At 35.5% G+C, this 21,237-nt stretch overlaps 2 protein-coding genes across 3 annotated transcripts; both read left to right on the forward strand.

Annotated features, from left to right (window-relative positions):
• The first annotated feature begins 1,762 nt into the window (after positions 1–1,762).
• LOC108199647 (DNA (cytosine-5)-methyltransferase CMT2-like) lies at positions 1,763–15,880 on the forward strand. The gene is made up of 21 exons (XM_017367566.2): positions 1,763–2,682; positions 3,585–3,619; positions 3,729–3,831; positions 5,436–5,540; positions 5,641–5,760; positions 5,918–6,011; positions 6,758–6,972; positions 7,049–7,114; positions 7,202–7,429; positions 9,533–9,591; positions 9,682–9,748; positions 9,874–10,203; positions 10,790–10,858; positions 10,932–11,018; positions 11,107–11,194; positions 12,323–12,441; positions 12,517–12,621; positions 14,357–14,400; positions 14,517–14,586; positions 14,675–14,778; positions 15,455–15,880. Exons 1-21 carry the CDS (start codon positions 1,927–1,929, stop codon positions 15,621–15,623), a joined length of 3,033 nt encoding a protein of 1,010 aa, XP_017223055.1. The 5' UTR covers positions 1,763–1,926; the 3' UTR covers positions 15,624–15,880.
• Positions 15,881–17,724: 1,844 nt separating this feature from the next.
• LOC108199730 (UDP-glycosyltransferase 73B4) lies at positions 17,725–19,774 on the forward strand. 2 transcript variants are annotated; one of them, XM_064083149.1, is made up of 2 exons: positions 17,842–18,638; positions 18,669–19,774. In XM_064083149.1, the coding sequence occupies exons 1-2, from the start codon at positions 17,948–17,950 to the stop codon at positions 19,568–19,570; spliced, it is 1,593 nt and encodes a 530-aa protein (XP_063939219.1). In that variant the 5' UTR covers positions 17,842–17,947; the 3' UTR covers positions 19,571–19,774. The 2 variants fall into 2 exon arrangements, with proteins under 2 accessions (XP_017223163.1, XP_063939219.1); XM_017367674.2 differs by having other exon boundaries at positions 17,725–19,774.
• The last annotated feature ends 1,463 nt before the right edge of the window (positions 19,775–21,237 follow it).

Below are 21,237 nucleotides of genomic sequence, written 5' to 3' on the forward strand. Positions count from 1 at the left end.
GTATTTTAAAAATAAAAATAACTTTTATGAACAACAACTTTTGCCGCAAAAGCTTCTCTTAAAATAACTAGGTCCTCATATTTTTGGAAAAGCTACCTTTTTACTTTTACTGAAATACATTATAATTGCACTATCAAATATCACAAAAAACATTAATTTTTACATTATAAATAAAAAATAGGCATAATGTGTAAAAATTTACCAAATCACTAACGAATTCTTATAATAAAAACTTTTTTACCAAGTTTTTTTAATAATACAATAATTTCGAATAATAATCTCAAACAGATGCTTAGTAAGTGACAAGTCTATAAATAAAATAGATAACTCGTATCACACTAAGTTACACTGTTCTATGGTACCAACGGAGTAAGAAAAATTGAAAACTCCATAAGTACATAATTTAGAAAATAATATGTAAATGTATAATCATTTACTTTTATAAAGAAGACAAGCACCACCTTTATTTATCTTTCATAAATAAATATATATTTTCATTAAAAATTATATGCTTATATATTTTTCCAAAATAGATAGCTATATATGCTTTGTTCTAAAAGTATATAATTAATCATGCTTAATATCTGTTCCGTAACTCGTCGAACTGATCAAATCTTTGATTAATTCCCATTCAATCTGATTAATCCCCGTCAATTCAACTGATCTTCGATTAATTTTTTTTCGTGACTTTAACAATTAAACTCGATTTCCGTTTTTTTACATCATTGGCTTATATGGGACATTTTGAAATTATATATCTCATAAATGTTCGTAAAGCAACTTATTCGAATTTGAAACTAATCAAACAAATTAGTCAACTAATATTGGATAAAAATATGATAAAATGCATTTATTCACCTTTATGATAACTTAATAAGTTGTGGACCATGGAGTAGTAGGTAATGTCTAAAATCTGGATTTGAAATGGTGAGCGCCTGAGCCGGTTACATTTGAATTTTGAAATGGACCTACCTTAACTATTAAAAATATCTACCTTTAGTAGCCAGCTTTTTATAATGGGCAAATGGACAACAACACACGTGGCATTTACATAGTTATTCTTTTTAATTCATATATTAAATCAGATAATGTACTCAGAAATGTATTTACTAGACCCAGGGGCGTATCTAGCCAGAGGTACGGGGGACACGTGTCCTCCCTAATTTTTTTATTTTTATTTTTTAAATTTTTTCACTATTTTTAATTTTGAAAAATTATGAAAGTGTCCCCAAAAATTTAAAAATATATAGGTTTTTTTCAAAAATTTGCTTTTTGCCCCCCTGACATTTGTGTGCTAGATCTGTCCCTGACTAGACGGACAATTTTTCGTACAACACGAGAATACGAGAGGAAAATGTAGCGATGTAAGTGATGTAAGCAGTGGTAAATCCAAATAGTACTCCCTCCGTCCCTCTGATTTCTATACACTTTCCTTTTCGGGATGTCCCATTCAATTCTATACATTTCAAAACTTTCCCAAAATGGTAAAGTTTTATAGTATAAAAATCCCACACACCCACTACTCTCATCTACTTTTTCAAATCTATCACTTAAATATTAATGGGTCCCACCACTTTACCTACTTTCTCTTTCTCATTACTTTATACATTTTTCTTAATCTCCGTGTCCGAAAGAAACGTATAGATCCCAGAGGGACGGAGGGAGTAATTTTTAGCATTTACGCAAACTTGTACTGTGCTACTACTCTACTGCTACATAATTTTCCGTATCTTATCACAAACATGATTAGATTACAAACACACACTCAAAACTTTACCCATTTTATCTCTCTGCTCTCCCTGACACAGTAAATCTAATGCTGATTTCTTTACCGCATTTACTTACCACTTACCACTCTATCCGCTTCTCATTAAATACTCCATCCCAATCTACCAAACCCTAACAGAATCCTCATCCTCTTCAACAATGGAAGCTGTGGACCTTTCTTTGCATGTGCTCGATAACAGCGTCGCAGAGGATCCTGTCCCAGTGGACTCTGTTTTGGGCTCCAATTGTGATGTAATTGAGGCTAGCAAGGATGGTGATGAGGGGAATGAGGGGCTGGTGGATCCTGGTTGTAGCCCGGCCGGAATTGCAATGCAGGTTCCGGGATCTCCGCGGCTGAGTCCGCTGCTTCATTCGTGTGATTCTGATTCTGATTTGTCGAGGAAGCGGAAGGCGGATGAGGGGGAAATGTGTGTGGGGATTGAATTTGAATTGGATCAGTTGGAGGGAATTGCGGTTGAGAGAGAAAGTGAGGGGATTGTTTCGGGTGGGGTTTCGGGTTGTGTTTCGAGTGGAAGGGTTTTGAGATCGAGGAAAGTGGAAATGTCTCCTGCATTGACTCAGTCTAGGGAGAGGAGAACACAGGGGAGGAAGGGAATTGAGGATGGATTGGTTTCGAGTAGTGGCAAGGTTTTGAGATCAGGGAAAGTGGCGGTGTCCACGGTGGGTTTGAAGAGAGATGATGAAGATGAGAGTGGTTTGATTGAATTTGGTGATGATCAAGAGGGGAGACAGACACCGGTGAAGGTGAATAATAGGCCCAAGGCAGGGAACGGTAAGGGGTCTGATTCGTCGAGTAGCAAGGCGCACAAGCAGAAGTCTGTTGCGTTTTTTGTTGGGGAGCCTGTTCCGGATGTGGAAGCAAGGGAGAAGTGGAATTGGCGATATCAACTCAAGGTGATTCATTTATTTTGTGATGGGGTTTGTCCTGTTTAGAATTGCATGTGTGCATCTTGATGTGTTCCATTGGTGACTTTAATGAATCTAACATCATGTTTAATCGTTGAAACAAATATTTTCCAAATTATTGAATCTTGAATTTTTTAAGAGAATCATGCTATATAATACTTCCATCGTATTGTCATTGAAAATACTCAAGTGTATAATCTCTGGTTTGTGGGTGGTAATAAACCAAACAAATGTTCTAAACTCACAGAAAACCCGTAATGTCTTCCGAACACTTGTAACTTAAGATTGGGATTAGGGATCACAGTCTGCACACTACCTGTGGATTCTGAACCTAACTTAGTTGACCAGATAACGGTATGCAGCGGGTACTAGATATAAAAAATGTGCATGTGGGTCGGTTAAGGATTATTTTGTCTCGCACCCTTTTCCTGGATCAAAGGGTTGGCTTATACAAAAACTTGGTTCAAGGGTTTTTGTTTACTTTCCATACTAGTTTAAGGGTCATATTGTATATATTGTCCCAATTTTGCTATATAAAGGTGACCAGGTAAGAACTTCATAAATTAAAAATCTCTTCTTTTCCAAAAAATTGGCAGCCCAATCTTGATAGGCTCTTGTATAGTCAATGATTTTTTAACTGACCTGTTGAAAAATACTCATATTTCACTAGTAAACTTACTTGCAGCTTGTAATTGATGTGTGCACCAATAACCTGAGAGTACACCTACGTATTACGTTAAGGGACCCTTTTGTATTTTATGTAACGTTGGTAATCGGCAGTTTAATCTTTTGATGCCATATAAAATGTTATTTCTAGAATGTTATTCTTTATTTATTTATTTAGCCAAAGCGATTAGATTGTGACTGTGTGAATGTAACGTAATTTACAGGATCAAAGACGCAAGGGCCAAGGCTGGATTTTAAAGTGTGTGATACTCTACAGGCTTGCATCCTGTCTTAATTTTTTTTAAAGATTTCTTACATTCCCAGTGCTCCAGCTGCTGCTAAACTTGAGCCTTTTTTCACTTATGCAGCGCTAATGAGGAGGACGAAATAATTTTGAATGTGGAGTGCCACTACAGTCGAGCCAAAGTTGGTAGCTGTGTTTTTAATATTGGAGATTGCGCTTTTATAAAGGTAGCAGTACCTTTTAGATTGACCATTAACTACAGGGTCTTAACATATAATTGTTAAACATGGAACCACAGAAGGTCCTCTCACCAACTCCTCTACTCCTCTCTTAAACCATTGGAGAGCTGATGCAGGAGAAGAATAAAAAAAAAATATAGAATAAAACGTGTCCTCCATCAAGAGCCCTACTTTATCTATATTTAAAGGTTCTTATACCTATATACCGTCAAGTTACTTGTTACACATTATATTAAATGAGATAAGCTGAACTTGCCACCAGTGAAATTTGCAGTACCTTGTCAGTGATATTCTCTCGTAACTGTTCCATTCTTAATCTTCTCTTGAGCACGGCAATGACAATATACATATTTATGCATGGCCATGTATATAGCCACAATACTATCATTAGGCAATTTTACCAGAGACTTTTATGCATATAACACCTTAGAAAGCTGTTTAAGCCAAAGTGAAGAAGCTAGCATGTTGTAGGACTATAATGCAGTTCTATGACTTTTAAATGTGTCATTTCTAACTTTCCGGTAGTTCAAATTTTAACTTACAAGCACATAATAGTTGGTATTGGATCGTAGATCAGAAGGCAAATCTGCCCGATCATTATCTATACAATGTCTTGGCTAATCAAACATGGGGTATGCGAACTAACCATACAGATTACATAATGTTGCTAAACTTGCTGCTCCTCCGTTGACATGTTTTAGTCACTAGGTCAACAGTTTAGTCCCTTGTTTTTACATCTTTGCAAATAAATGAACAATTTTTTATTGGTCTCCCTTTTGCACACGATTAGATCCGAAGTCTTCACTTACCAAACAGGTGCCCATATAAGTCTATGTCGCACGGTGTCAAATTACACAAACTAGCTTTTGCATATTAAATTTTCTTAGTCCTAATGTCTTATCTCACTTCATCTCAATTTTCATGTGACCGGACATCAGTTGAAGTATGCACACCTCTTCTGTATAGGAGCCCAACATTCCATCCCATAAAGTAGCATCTACCTAATAATAGTTCTATAGAAGCTTACTTTCTAAGCCTAGAACTGTGGTGTCACTTCGCCATTTCACCCAGATGCCTGAACTCTGTGGTCAACATCACTGTGTATCTCTCTGTTGTTTTAAAGAATGGATCCTCTGTAAAATAATTGGTTGTTCATTGTGATTTCTTCTCCCTCAAGTGTCACATTATTGAATTTGTATTCCACGTACTCTTTTTGGTTCATCTGCGTCGTAACCCCTCTTGTGATCTTGTCCAAGGGTTTGTCACCATTATTCCAATTTGGCGTCAACTCTTGTTCTTTATTTATTTATAGAAATAAAGCAGTCATGAAATAATTTAGTACTTAAGGAAATAATTATCCATGGATCATAAAAGCTTTGGTGGCACCTGAGAAACAGCTGTCATCAACAAGTTCTACGTTCTTGCGCAAACTTTACAATTCCATTTTCATATAATCTACCTAAACTTTATGATTCCGTTTTCATATGATTTACCTAATTCTTATTCTGGACAGAATTATTATTAAGTACCATTTATTTTTTAATTGTTATAAAAATTGATACACAAATCACAAGATTAGGCAATCTCTTCAGGGTGACGGAAAGGAAAAGCATGTTGGCAGGATATTAGAGTTCTTCAGGACAACAGAGAATGATGATTATTTTAGAGTTCAGTGGTTTTATAAAGCTGGGGATACTGTGAGTATCTGCATTTTGTATCCCTTCATCACTATCTACACTTTTCGAGATAATCAGCATTTAATCAAAATTATTGATTCCTTCATATTTCTTTTCCCAGGTTATGAAGGATATGGCTTCTTTCCATGACAAAAAACGTTTATTTTATTCAACTTTAGAGAATGACAATCCATTAGACTGCTTAATTTCCAAAGTCAATGTTATAGAAATAACAAGAGAGGTAGGGTTCGCTGTTTCTTTCTATTCACATGTACCCTTTCCCCCCCTCCATTACATTCTGTAGATGTTCTTAAAGCTTTAAAGTAGGTTTCCTCTTGTCCTTTTGCTTGAGTTTGTGTATTATGAATATTAACTACTTTATTCTTTGACTGTTGCAGCCAGGTTTTCAATTAAACGCTAACCAGTCAACGTGCTTCTATTATGACATGGAGTACTGTATTGAATATTCAACTTTCAGAAATTTATTGACCGGTAATAGTGTACACCAATATACGTTATTAAGCATTTTCCTAGGATAATGGTCAAATTTTAAATGGAACTTCATCTTAGAGATACTGTGAAGAACTTTTAGTATGGAAGTTGTATCAATTCAAACATCTATGTACAGGAGCAGTGTGTCATTCAAAAGAGTAAGATACAATTGTAAAAATCATACAGGTTAAAACCCTAATTATTGAAGTTGGGGTAGATTACTCAACAAGAGCATGCAGTATGTAAGAATTTGGATACATAGATAAATCAGTAATCTAATGGACTAATCTGCTAAAACTTGTAGTTAATTTCTTTGTAAACTGTTTGCTAGGCGACCATTTGCGCTTGTATAGGTATAATGTTGAATTTGGTCACGACCCTTTAGTCGCTTGCGGAATTGTAATATTTTCCTCGCCAACAGTATCATATTTAACTCCATAGTCCTCCAATGCAATTTTATATTCAAGTACAATTATAGCACTGTTCATGTTAGTGTATTACTCGTATATATTATCATATAACTTGTCAATGCCAAAATAATTCGATACCTTTTAGTTCAGAAAGGGAACAAGTAGGTTGACAAAGTTGCAGCGATGTCGAGAAAGATACTACTTGCAACCATATATATATATTTTTAAATTTCTTTGTTATTAAAGCTAGAATTGAGTGCAACTCTGAAAAACCGAAGCTTTGACTATTTTTTGAGCTTTAGTCCTTGACTTTACGTGTCTGTGCATTTTCTTCAGATAATTCTGTCATGAGACATGCTATATCCTCACTAAATAACACTGATACTTTCCGTACAAACGCCAGTGCAAGTACGCCCTCCTTAGAGGAGGACCTATCAAATTGTAGATCGCAAAATCCCGACTTTGCACTACTAGATCTCTATGCTGGTTGTGGTGGAATGTCGACTGGATTGTGCCTTGGTGCTGAACTTTCTGGCATTAAACTTGTTACAGTAAGACATGTGCTTGATGTGTTTAATTTCCTATAAACCATGCTGTTTAACTATTCTTACTCTTCTTCTTTCCAAGAAATGGGCAGTTGATTATCAGAAATCTGCATGTGATAGCTTGATACTAAATCACCCTGAAACACAAGTGAGTTCACAAATTTTGCAGCGAAACCAGTGGCACCTTAGTGGAATTTGAGATGATACAAGTGACTTGTATGTTCTTTAATTATAGGTAAGGAATATGCCTGCTGAGGATTTTCTGGGACTATTGAAAGAATGGGAAAAGCTATGCAATTTGTATGCACTGGCCTTTGATGACTCGGACACAATAGAATCCAAAATCAGTACAGATGGTCTAGAAGATGTTGAGGTGCCTCGCGGAGAGTATGAGGTCTCATCTTTTGTTGATATTACGTATGGTACTATCAGTAAATCAGGAAAGCAAGGACTTAAGTTCAAGGTACTGCCAAATAGCTGTTTCTATACCTGCATAGTGCATACAATACAAAGACACCAAAAAGAGAACTAATTTTTTTTACGAGTATATAATAAATGGGAAAATGTCAGACCATCTCCACCAGCACAGCTATTAATTTGTTATATTCCAAGTTTATGAATTTGCTATAATCATACTGTATCCCAAGAATCCGATACATTTAATTGGCATCACAGGTTTCTGGAAGTTTGCAATTAAGTTTCCACGAATCCAGTCATTTGCACACCATAGCCTACTTGTCATTAGAAATGACCAACATCTGAGATATTCATTTTTGGATTTGAATATGGATTTGTCTTTTGTACCGAAAGAGATTTAGATTTGAATTTGGATTTAAGGCATATAGAAACGAAAATGAAATCGATCCAGAACCCGGAACCTCTCCCGTACTCAAACCGATCTGTCAACCGTTTTAAAACCCAATTATGTGTGTGTGTGTGTGTGTGTGTGTGTGTGTCATATGAATTTTGTATAATGTATTATAGTTTAGGGCCAGATTCAAATGAGAACATCTGTGTTGAGAACAATCAAATATTTGAATTGTTTTTGAATTCATGTAATTAGGTTGTTAGCTACCCCTACTAGTTTTGAAAAATTAGTAGATAATGTACTTGCAAAATTTTAGCTTTGTGGTTGCTTACGTTTAGGAGTTCATAGAGCCTATATAATATGCATCTCTCTTGTTATTCAAAGTGAATAAGAATGAAGTAGCTTGCAGTGCATATATCTTAGCTTTCTTATTCCTACAAACTGTTTCTTATTCTTACAAACTGTTCTGCACTTGAACAGAAAGTGCATAACAATACATAGCTTCATAGAAAATGTTGCAGAAAATTTAGTTCTCCTGTTCTCATTCAAACCGGACCCATTTATATATGTCTAAATCTCTCCTATGACATCCTCAAAAGTCAGTTCTGATACCTTTTGCTATCACTATTCTCCAGTCTTTATTAGCTTCTGATGTATGAATATGCTGTTATTAGGAAATGCCTCAATTGGTGCTATATGTTGTATCTGACTGCTAATTTGATCAAATATTATATCTTTGGCTATAGTTATTTGTATAAAGTATGATATATGCTGTTAAAACCTTCTATTAAATGGTAATATGCTGCCTATTGGTGACTTGAACTCGTTTACAAAGTCTTTTGTGGATATCTGATTTAAACCTGATCCAATAGTAGGTGGATTAGGTTTCGATCTGGATTTTTTTACCTGAGAGAAATTGATTTTGGTTTTTGTGAAATCCAAACCATACTGACTTGTTGTCATCCCTCGTAATAATGATGAATTACAAGTGTACTAACGTCACAACATTATAATTACTTATTATTGGCTTCAAGTAGACTGGGATTCCTGCGATTTAAATGTGAAATTACTTTAAAGGCTTTCGAGGCTTTTGGATCATCCGTGGAAATGGGTGGTATGGGAATGGGAATAATAAGTAATTCCAAGGTGTAGTTAGAGAATGATTTACCCTTCTAACGGGAATCGGGTTCCCATTTCAAGCAACAAAATTCACTTTAACCAGGCTCATTAACCATGAACCAAACACCCCTTTTCTTTAGGGAAAATGGATTTAGAGATGCAATTATGATGAAAGATTTTCGATTAAATTGCAATGCAACCACAATTAGCCTATAAATGCAAGGGCAATTGGGCCTAAGCCTAGTAATGCAATATAAATGCAGCTCTTTATATTATATAAATGTGTTGGAAATGTGTCTTTGTACGTCTCTTTGCAGAACATGGTTAAAAAGAACTATTAAAAACTCATTGCCTTGTGCATGTTTATATATCTGTAGTGTCTCCGTGCGTCTGTGTATGCATATGTCCTGACCTGTGGCGCTGCACACACACATTACAATATCCTACAGCTCTGAAGATGTGGCTCAACCGGCAAGGATCACTAGAAGTTTACATCGTTCTTACACCTCATAAAATAACAAATTTTCATCGCGAGTTTTTTAAAAGATTATATTAATCCGAGTTGAGTATACTTTATACCAAAAACCAAAATACACCTTTTAATTGCACATGTAAGTAATTGGAGGCTCCTTTTAATAGGTGCGCTGGAAGGGCTATGATTCGGATGAAGATACTTGGGAGCCTATTGAAGGATTGAGGTTTGTACTGTGTATTAAGAAAAAGTAGCAGCGCTAGTATGTGTTTCATAACTTTACTTTTTGGTTCTTATTCGTATATCACCTGCTCAGTAATTGTCAAGACCATTTGAAGGATTTCGTAAGAAGTGGATCAAAATCTAAAATTCTGCCTGTTCCAGTAAGTATATTTCATCCTTTTATTTCCTAAATACAAATAATGCAATCTGGAGAAATTTTCTCTTTATTTATAATATAGATATTTATTGTATCTTGCTTGCAAACTTATTGTATCTACATATTCAGGGTGACGTTGATGTAATCTGTGGCGGTCCTCCGTGCCAAGGAATTAGTGGTTATAACCGCTTCAGAAATGTTGATGCCCCACTAACTGATGAAAGAAATCATCAAATCGTTGTCTTTATGGACATTGTAAAATTCTTGAAGCCTAAGTATGTATTGATGGAAAATGTAACTGACATCTTAAAATTTGATAAAGGTTCTCTAGGAAGATATGCCCTAAGTCGCATGGTTGATATGAAATACCAAGCACGACTTGGAATCATGCCGGCCGGTTGTTATGGTCTACCACAATTTCGGTTGCGTGTGTTCTTATGGGGTGCTCTTCCTAGTGAAGTAAGTAGTTTCTTCACCTTGAGCTTGAAACTGTACAGTTCACTTTCTTTTCTTTAGTCGTTACTTGCTTCCACAAATATCTCAGGAAATTTCAAGTGCTACTATTATACATTACCATAACTTTATTCTAATTTTTTCATGAATATTTTTCAACTTGGGTGGAAATGACATCTACAATCGCGCGCACAAACACAAGATATATAGTATCACATTTTACCACAAACCATGTTAGCCTACAAACTCCACGTACTGTACTAATCACCAATCACAAATGTACAAATGACCTGATAACGTAATACAAATACCCCAACAGATATAGTAGAAGTCCCCAGAATTAATCAGTATAAGATCACTAATTTACTTGGAAGTACTATAGTCGTTGGATTAAACATAATGAAGGGTTGCAATGAGTTTGTAATTGTTGATCTGCATATTTTGTAGTACTGTTTGGTTTGCATTATATAACAAGCCTATGTATATTTTTATATGAAATAAACAATACTGGGATTACATATAAGCAGTACAGAACAGTTTATTTGCAAGCTCTGTTTATATATTAAGTTCATGCAAACCCTTTCACGTGCAGAAACTTCCTCAATTTCCACTTCCCACACATGATGTTGTGGTCAAATTTTGGCCCCCTCCTGAATTTGAGGTACTATCAGCTTACATCAAATTTGTAATTCTAATTTCTGAATCAGTCATAGTAAATGAAATTCTTCATGCAGCAAAACACTGTTGCTTACAATGAAGGCCAACCCCGTGACCTTGAAGAAGCTGCTATTCTTCGTGATGCCATCTCCGATCTTCCAGCTGTAATCTTATCATTTTAGTTGCTTATTTCTAAATGTGTTAAATGCTCTATCGAATGTGTTGAATTATCTTATAATATCTCATACTCAGGTAACAAGTCAGGAAACACGGGAGGAGATGTCATATGAAATGCATCCAGAAACAGAGTTTCAGAAGTATATAAGGTTATCTAAATATGGTAATGACATTTAAACACCATAATTTGAAGCTGGTTCTTAGTTTTGTAGTTTCCATAGAATATTCAAATTATATAGTGCTGACTTTTAACTTTTCAATTAACATATCTAGCTTTCTTATTTTGCAAGATGCGAGTAATTCTTTATGTTATTGCAGATAATACCATTTCTAGAGTGGAGTTAGATAAACTACAAATATAAAGTTGAGTGTAAAATTGAAGTAGATTTGGCCAGAATATTTATTTGACAACGTCATCATTTTGCATAAATTTAAGAGATGCTCTAATCTCTTAGTTTCTGTGATTCATTGATATATGTTTAGTCATGTTAATTTTCATCACGCTTTTTCTTCAAGTTCATGTCAGAACCTCAATGGACAACATATGATATTTTCCCTGAAAGTAGGGTTACACATTAAATTAGTATCACTGTAATATGGCATTATCTAATCGTAATATGCTAAAGTACATTTTATCTATTATCTTGTGCTTTTAGATACAGTGCGTTGTGGGTGTTATGTTTGGTGTGTTTATGTTGCATACTAGTCTATATCCTTTTCTGAAATATACTTTTATCCTACCACATAGACTTTGTTTTTCTTTTGGCCATTGATACCTTTAATCTCAGTAGACTTTATCATTTGCACAAGGTTTGTCCATGTCTCGCCCTACCAAACTCTCCTTTTAAGTGAGAGATATTGGATATGTATTCTCTGTTGGTTTAATTCATGGTTAAATATGATATTGCAAAGTGAACAACTCTATCATTATTGTATTTTGGACACCAAAAGGTATGTTTTAGATTGCAAATACTCTACTCTTTGACAATTATTCTTTGAATGCCAAAACGTGTAGTCATATTTTTGCAATTGGCAAGATATAGTACACATTTGCAGTGTACTGGTTACTGTTCACAAAAAAAAGTGTCTGTGGCTTTGTTTTATTTGGTTTTTACTCTGTCGGTAAGCTTTTTATGTTTTATAATACAGCTGCATCGTTCTGTATGTTATAAGTTGTAACAAATATGTAAGTACATCTTTGCTGAAAAATGTACAAGTTGTCTGTCTTCTTTTTTGTGGGCCGGTCATTTACATAAATTTTTTTAATATAGTTAACTTTCTATTTTGACAGAGATTACAGGCTATAGGTCCAATATTCCAGAATCAGAAACTCCAGTACTTTATGACCATCGGTCCTATCAACTGAGCGAAGATGATTACTTGCGAATTTGTTTAATTCCGCGAAGAAAGGTTCGTCAAATGTGATATTTAAGTTTTTTATATGCGTCTAGCCATCTTGAGGTTCCTGAGATACATACTTTGTAGGGAGCGAATTTTAGGGACTTACCTGGTGTCGTAGTTGATCAAGATAATAAGGTTTGCCGAGATCCAACCAAAGAGCTGGAGATGCTACCATCTGGAAAGCCACTGGTAGCAACTTGCCTTCTTAATCTCAAATTTCAGAAACTTATGATCATGCAAAACAAATGTGAAATCTCTTGACCTGCTTTCTTATGCGTCCTAACATATAAATGCATAACGCTGCATAAGTGCAGAGATATTGCAGCATACACCCCATTTCTGGTGAACTTTTTAACCGAAGCTTGAGCTGCAATTGAATCATTTGTTCATAATATTACTGGCTTGTTCTTCACATAATAAAACATGTAGTTGTGAACCTGACACAATGAGTTTTCTAGTTCTTTAGGCAAGGCACTCATGAAATCGAGATTTAAAGAATAAAATTTAGCTAAAGAACAAAGGCAATATATGTTAAAATGGTTAGAGAAATCAGAGTACTAGTGTTTCTCCACTTATATGACATCTTCTGAGTGTTGGTTGTATTCACTTATATATTTCTTTGTAAATGGGTTTCAGACTTCATAAGAATAAATTAAGGGCAATATAAGCAGAGTATACTTCAAGTGTATAATTTGGCAGTTTTCTATTGAACAGAACAAAGTAGAGTAGTCACAATGCTCCACAAGCATTAATATCTTTGTAATTTTAGTAGTGTGCAAATTACAATTTTTGATTATGGTTTATAGTAATAGAATAAAATTATTAGAATATTTTACTTTATATCTGATTCCAGGATGCCATGGTAATTCTTGTTTATACTAGCATATTTTTAGTTATGTGGACGTAAGTTTCTGAGTTCCAACCTCATATATACATACATGCATACATACGTATATACATACATATAATTCCGTTTCTGATTCTTGGATAATTAATCTTAAGATTATATCTTTAACCATAATTGCGATGCCCTAAGCCTAAAATTTTGTTGGCTGATTGCATATCAGATTGTTCGGTAACTAACCCTGGCCGACCTAAATGTGTGAACTTTTTTATACAAATTTACAGCAGCTTTAGGCTTATAAAAGTTTATTCAGTTGCCCTACTATATAGAAGTGGGATCTTGAGCAACTCCAATACTTGACACAGAATAGCTATAGCCATTGCTATAATATATATGGCATCAAAAAGTAATTTTTTAGTGCCAAAATAAAACTTGCACTCCAATACTAGATGCATGAACTAGTTCCAAATTTAACTACTTTTTTAATTTTTAGTTAACTTTTTAACTTTCACTCACATGCTAAATTCTAGATGCATTAATTGTTCCCTCCAATTCTAGTTAAATGGTGAGGTGGCAAAGATGCATAAATGCATCCTTGGATTATGCATACTTACATTCAAATTTGCAACTCCTTTGGAGTTGATTATTTTTGCATTTGGTGCCAAATTATGGCAATGGCACCACTTTTGGCATTGCATTGGACTTGCTCTTATATCACTCCTTCTAATACTTGGAGTCCCTGTCATGTCCAGCCAATCTACAAATCAACCATTGGCTAATGTAGGATTCTAGAGCTGGCAAAATTTTGGTATATAATTTTGTTCCACACTTCTAATTCCAGTTATCCACTTTTTTCTTTCTTTTTCCTCTTTTTTTGATATTTTTCTTCGCAGTACCAAACAATAATTAAACTGCAGCAATGCACCTTAATAGTAATTGAACATTATTCCCTGTTTTGATCTATACAAAATGTTACTTTCTATCATTACTTTGCTTAGAATCGTATGTTTGAGCAAGGAACTGTAACATTTTGAGCTACGTATCAACTTGAAAGCTTATTGATCATTTGTTTGTTCATAGGTACCAGATTATGTCTTCACTTTTGAAAAAGGAAAGTCAAAAAGGCACGTGATCTTTAATTCTCTACAAACCTTACTTCATGCACTTCTTTTAAAAAGATGTATATTGTCATTCTGTCTTTTGTGCAAACATATAATAACAGTTTTTGATTAAATGACAGGCCTTTCGCAAGGTTGTGGTGGGATGAGACTGTTGGAACTGTAGTGACATTTCCTTCATGTCACAATATGGTATGTCTTACATCCTGCTGAGCGTTTGTCAACCAAGAATCTCATACAACATGAAATTCTGATATCTTTCTACAACAATAATTGGCAGGCATCATTACACCCAGAGCAGGATCGAGTCCTTACTCTACGTGAATTCGCCAGGTTGCAAGGTTTTCCTGATTATTACAGATTCTGTGGTACTGTCAAAGAAAGGTTTGAAACACTACTCACAGCATTAAAAGAAACTTTATGTTTAAAGTGACAGCCATATATGTAAATAATATAGCAAAGGTGCAAATGGGAACCAGTTAGTAGTTGGGCAACCCGGGCAACTTAGTCTTGGATCCTCCATTTTCCCTGATCTGACCCGCCCCAGCCCAGCCCAGTTACTAAGGTTCAATCATTTAGGTTATTTGTTTGATGAAGGATCAATACATGTTAGTTATGATTCAGGAATAATTCCTGTCAGCTTCTGAATAATTGTACACCCTAGTCCCTACGTCCCACCCAATTCTTTACATTAGGCTTGGGCACGGAGACTAAGAAAAATGAATAAAGTAGTGCGAAATAGTAAGAGACGCATGTAAAGTGGCGGGATCCATTAATATTACATTGATAGATCGGATAAGGGGATGAAGGTAATTGGTGAAATTAGTTTTTATATTAATAAAGAACATAATAAAGAATATATTCCATAACACACGTTGTTCGATAGTTAACTGGTTACCCAAGTTCCCCATTTATATGAGTTCCCCATAGAACCTTTATCTCCATATATACAGATTAATAATGTTATCACTTGTATTCACAAGAAGAAAGAGACCTAATATACATGACAGAATAGTGCACACTTTGCTAGAGTTACAACGCCTATCTGCATGTCGTGCAGGTACTGCCAGGTCGGGAATGCTGTGGCTGTAACGGTATCCCGAGCCCTCGGATATGCTCTTGGCATGGCTTTCCAAAAGTCTGGTGATGACGGGCCTCTCTTGAAATTACCACCCAAATTTCCTTACCTTGTACCTGAAAGAACTGAAAAGTTGGAATCAGAACACTGATAATTATCAGTTGATGTAACAATGTCAAATAACTAACCTTGTAATTTAGAGCTTCATTCTTTACAAGGTAAACATTGTTACCTACCTAGTACCTCAGATTGTAATTTGTAATTTTGTCTTAGGTGTAGCAAAACCTTTTGTTGTGTCCTAATAAGTAGCTAGACTAATGTATCTGTAGCAATATACATTTTCTTTATTTTGTAAAAAAATTTATTCTAATTTATTGAATTGATAGAAAAAGGAGTTCGTCTATCATATGCAAGACTCTTCCATAACAATTTTCCTTGAAGTAGTTAAACAGTTTCCCATCATTTTGTTTCGGTATCTAGTTTTTGAGTTTACAAGTCAATTTGGTTAGTTCTTTTATTGTTAGGTTACTAGTTTTGTTGTATTTATTTATTTTGATGATAAATATTTTCAAAAATTATACACAGAATCACATGTTATAATTATTGAAACCAGAAAACAAGATGAAATTATAGTTCTAAAAATCATTGATTTGATCGATTAATTGCTACAAGATATTCTGTTGATTAGATTTTTCTAAAATTCGATTAATCATAATATATATTTTTAAATTAGTATAATAAATTTAATAAATTAAATATTGTTATATTATTTTTAAATATTCGATTAATATCCTTACTAATCAATCTAATAAATACCTGGTTATGATGATGACTTCATCGATTAATTCGGATTTGTACCATTTACTGCTGTCATGAAATTAGTAACAGTTTCCGAAATATGTTGTTACATAATACGAGCAGCATAAAATGTGGAAAGTATGTCGAGGACGCAAGGACATCGGGGCCGTTTGGGCAAACTTAAAAGAAGTGACTTCTTGCTTAAAATAGAGAAGTGGAGCAGAAGTGAGAAGTAAACAAATTAATAAAGTGTTTGGAAAAGAAGCAGAAGCTGTGAGAGGGAAGCTAGCAATCTCAGCTTTTTAAAAGTGCTTCTACTTCTTTACACAAACGGTTCAAGGGAAGCAGAAGCCAGAAGCAATTTCTGATTGTGCCAAACAAACAGGGCCATTGTTTGCCCATCTTCGAAGCAAGGATTCATAACTCTCGTCATTACATGCGTCAATTCTTCATCGATAGAATAACCAAATTCAGAAATGCTGTATTTTATAAATCTTTATAGCTAAAAGCTTCAAAATTCTGCTGTTTCAGTTTATTATTCATTAACACTATACTCATATTTTGTAATTTGTGGCAAGCAACCAGAATTTGTTTTAGAAAAGAAAACAAGTGAAATAAGTTTATTAAAATTTGTCCCAATACTTCATTACAAAAGTGAGAAGAAGAAAAAGTGATGGGAGCGATTATAAAATATTAAAATGACAGATATGTTCTTAATAATCAAAATATAATTTTAGAAGGATTGAATTCATAGTTCTATTTCGAAGTATTGATCAAAAGAATATAATTTTTCTCTTGTCAGGATCACAACAATATTATAATTGAATTTTAAATAATCATTGAATAAGAAAATTATAATTGTTTAACAGTACTTCTAAATACCGAACTTCCAAAGAGACCTGCATGTATTTTCTCGAGTTATATAAGCTGAACAAGTAATTTTGGGGGTCACTTTGAATCTTTGATGGTATATTTTGGTATATGATTTTGTGACCAAAATCAAATGATAAAAATTATGATACGAGGGCTTTGAGATTGTAAATCAAAATGAAAAAAAACGGTTTGAGTAAATAGAATTGGACAGAACAAAGAAAATATTCCCTTTGTTTTGAAATGAAATGTAGATTGTTTGACTATTCTGCACATAATTTTAAATTCTTTATCTGTATAGTCAAATTATTATTTTTCAAATATCTTTTTCTGACCAAGAATTTTATATTTATATTTTAATTCAACAATAGTGATTTTAATAATGCAATTAAAAAGACTTAAAAATATGTAAAAAAAGAAAAAAGTTAACCCATATTTCAAAATGGGTATAGAATGACACCTTTGAGTGAGGATGGTTGCAAGTCGGCACAATCAATGTTGCCTACCTCGTCCACACGATGATACAGTTGAAGGCAATTAAGATTTGCAAATATCGCCATCTACCAGTCAACTTCTCACATGACATATCCTACACGCTTTTATGCTTCCCTTCCAAGTATTCCCTTCCTTAGCCCCCCACTTTCGCCTTCCATGCCGCGTTCACGCCGACTACCAAAATAAAAATCTTGAAATTTCTTAATGTGTCATAAATGTTGTCCCAAACTGTAATGTCTTGACACAAATGTCACATGTTTATAAATACATGCATCATGTAGTGAGTTGTGAGAAAAACAGAGACACTGAAGCATGGAATCAGCAGGAGAAATCTTAGTGTTGCCTTTCTATGGACAAGGTCATCTGTTCCCATCCATGGAGCTCTGTACTCATTTAGCTTCTCGTAATTATAATACCACCCTGATCATTCCCTCTTATCTGGCCTCTTCAGTCCCTCATTCTCTCCGCACCCATCCTTCAGTCGTGGTAGTCGACATCCCTGCTGATCCTTCTGATCTGCAGCCTCCACCTCCCAAGATAGCCGCGACTTCGAGTGATGATGGTTCGGGACGTGGACGGGGGCGTGGGCGTGGAGGAATGAATCGGTTTGAAACCCAGCATCAGCAGCTAGGGAATGGGATCGAAACCTACTTAAAAACTCGGTCTAAGGAACCGGGGTATGAGGTACCTAAGTGTGTGGTGGTGGATGTGATGATGAGCTGGAGTAAGGAGCTGTTTCGTGAGTTTGGTGTTCAAATCGCCACTTTTTTTACTTCGGGTGCTTGTGCTGAAGCGATGGATTATGCTTGTTGGAAAGCAGGGGTAGCTGAAATGAAGCCTGGTGATACCAGGGTTCTTCCAGGGTTGCCTGAGGATATGGCACTGGCTTATTCTGATCTTGATAAGAAGCCGAGAATGGGCGCTGGCGGTGGTGGTGGTGGTGGGCGTGGTCGCGGAAGAGGGTTACATGGACCACCAGATGGTGATCGGATGAGGCATGGACCTCCGGATGGTGATAGGATGAGGCATGGACCTCCGGATGGTGATAGGATGAGGCATGGCCCCCCTGGACCGGGGCAGAGGCCGATGTGGTTGAATGAGATAGAAGGAACAACGGCGATGCTGATTAATACTTGTGATGAATTAGAACACGACTTTATAGAGTATATTGGTACTCAAACTGGAAAGCCTGTGTGGGGGGTTGGTCCTCTTTTGCCTGAAGAATACTGGAAGTCAGCTGGCTCTGTGATTCGTGATGGTAAAATACGATCCAGTGGCAGAAAATCAAACTACACAGAAGAAGAAGTGATCCAATGGTTAGATGGGAAGTCGGGAAAATCTGTGATTTATATTTCATTTGGGAGTGAAGTTGGACCAAGCGGTGAAGAGTATGAGCAGCTCACAACTGCTTTACAGGAGTCAGATTGGTCGTTTATATGGGTGATCCAGTCTAATTCGGGCAAACCTGGTCGGCTTCTAGGAATTCAGAATGATCAGGAGGGAGGATACTACCCTGATGGCTTGAAAGAAAAAGTTGGGGACAGAGGTTTGATAATTCAAGGATGGGCACCCCAGTTGTTGATTCTTAGTCACCCGTCAACAGGAGGTTTTCTATCACACTGCGGTTGGAACTCGACAGTTGAGGCGATTGGCTGCGGAGTTCCATTCTTGGCATGGCCAATGAGAGGTGATCAGTACCACAATGCTAAGCTGATAGTTTCTCATCTGAAGGTTGGATGCAAGTTATCAAATGGCGGCAGTTCAAAAGCAGTGAAGAAAGAGGATATAGCTGATGGAATTAACACACTGATGTCGGATGAAGAAATTCACAAACAGGCAGCTATGATACGTGGGGGCTTCAAGAGTGGTTTCCCAGCAAGTTCAGTGTCTGCGCTAGATGCTTTTGTGGATTTTATCAAGAAAAACACATCTTAGCTAAAAGGCACCTTGTGGGCTTTATGGTTTTTATGCACCTGAGTGGTTTTATCATTATTCATCTCTAGTTTAGCTGCTGAAATGTCACATGCTGGGAATGTGAGCTGATATTTTTAGGCAGCCTACTGTTTTTACTGTGGGACTTGTATGCTCCTCTTTCTCAGAAAAAAGGGGAGCTTCTTAATGCAATCGAGCTTTGTTTTATCTTGCAAAAAGAATATATTGGACTTTTACTCCCGTGAAGCTAGATCTAAACAAAGGATACATTGAATCAAGATGGCTCTGTATTCCCTCCGAGGAGGATTTCTGTGTACTGGGATGCCTAAATAAAAGTACAATTAGGAACAGCCATAAGAGATCAGATGCTGAAATCCTAGTTGTGTCAAAAAGTGCGAAGTTAAAACAACGCAATAAGAAAGCTTGATAGTAGCTTCATAAGTTACCAGGACTGACAAGACTAGATGAAGCTGTGTGGTCTGTAGGCACGATGGTCAGACCGTTTTATGATGATAACAATAGGAATCGCTGGAACTTAAGCTACAGCTTAGGAATGATGTAAGATTATTTGCCGATATTTTATATATTACACTATCACAGGCATTTCCATAGAATTGAATCCTTTTTAATGGTTCTCTTAAAATTAGCTAGATTGATGCTGAGTCGGGGACTGGCAAGTCACATGTACTAAAATTTATAAATTTATAATAGAAATTTCTTAAGATATATCTTCGACCACTAATCATAAAAGTAAAGATCGTATAGGGGAACTGGACTACATTACAACAGGTAATATTTCATTGGAAATTCTATTATGCGAGCTAAACAGAAACATCCAGTATTAAGGTTAGATGCATAGCAAAGCGAACAATAAATACCATTTCTTACCCAATAACCAGTGGAGTCGGATATTAGAGTTAAATTATCTGTAATAACTGAATCACATACCAAATAAAAGACGACACAGATGTAAGAAACAAAAACTCACATGATCATGTCGGGTCTTCAAGCCACTGTCTTCAACACTACAATTACCACCGATAACAAGTGTCTTGATCAGAACCTATTTAATAGAAACAAGATTGATACTCAGCTCATATCATGAGATAAGAAAAATTTGCTGGAAGAGAGTTTATAATTGAAGTGATCAAAAGATATAACATATTTCCAATATCCATTGCTACATAACAGAAGTAAAAGCCTCAGTACCAACTGCAATAGAGTGTTCGCGAAAGTTGCTGTAAAATTTTTATAACACCTCACATGAAATTCTCAATTACGAACATAAGCAACACATACATCAAACAACAAACAATCAATCAGACTAAAGGATTGGCCACATTATCTTCGGGCTTCCTTTTGTAAATGCAAGCAGTGATTCCAGGATGAAAAAACTCAAATAAATACACGATCTTCATCCAATCTTTCTCTGACCATCCATTCCTCAGAACTTAGTTTCGACATCACGAACTAAATACTCATCCAAAATTCACCCCAGAAAACTAAAAACCTTCAAGTTTATTTAACTCCATCTCTCGCCTAAATTAACCAGTCAGTTGATTAATATAACTGAAATCACACAAAATTCATATTACCGCAATCAACCAACTAAAATGCAACTCACTCACACAGCAATCAATTACTCAATTAAGAATAATTCGAGATATGGT

The sequence above is a fragment of the Daucus carota genome, chromosome 8 (genome assembly GCF_001625215.2).
Source record: "Daucus carota subsp. sativus chromosome 8, DH1 v3.0, whole genome shotgun sequence".
NCBI classification, from domain to species: Eukaryota; Viridiplantae; Streptophyta; class Magnoliopsida; order Apiales; family Apiaceae; genus Daucus; species Daucus carota.

Coding starts and splice junctions, on each gene's coding strand:
- LOC108199647 (XM_017367566.2), top strand. CDS start 1,927: ATGGAAGCTGTGGACCTTTCTTTGCATGTGCTCGATAACAGCGTCGCA. Junction 5,761..5,917: donor TTATAGAAATAACAAGAGAG/GTAGGGTTCGCT, acceptor TGACTGTTGCAG/CCAGGTTTTCAATTAAACGC. Junction 10,859..10,931: donor GGCCCCCTCCTGAATTTGAG/GTACTATCAGCT, acceptor TTCTTCATGCAG/CAAAACACTGTTGCTTACAA.
- LOC108199730 (XM_017367674.2), top strand. CDS start 17,948: ATGGAATCAGCAGGAGAAATCTTAGTGTTGCCTTTCTATGGACAAGGT.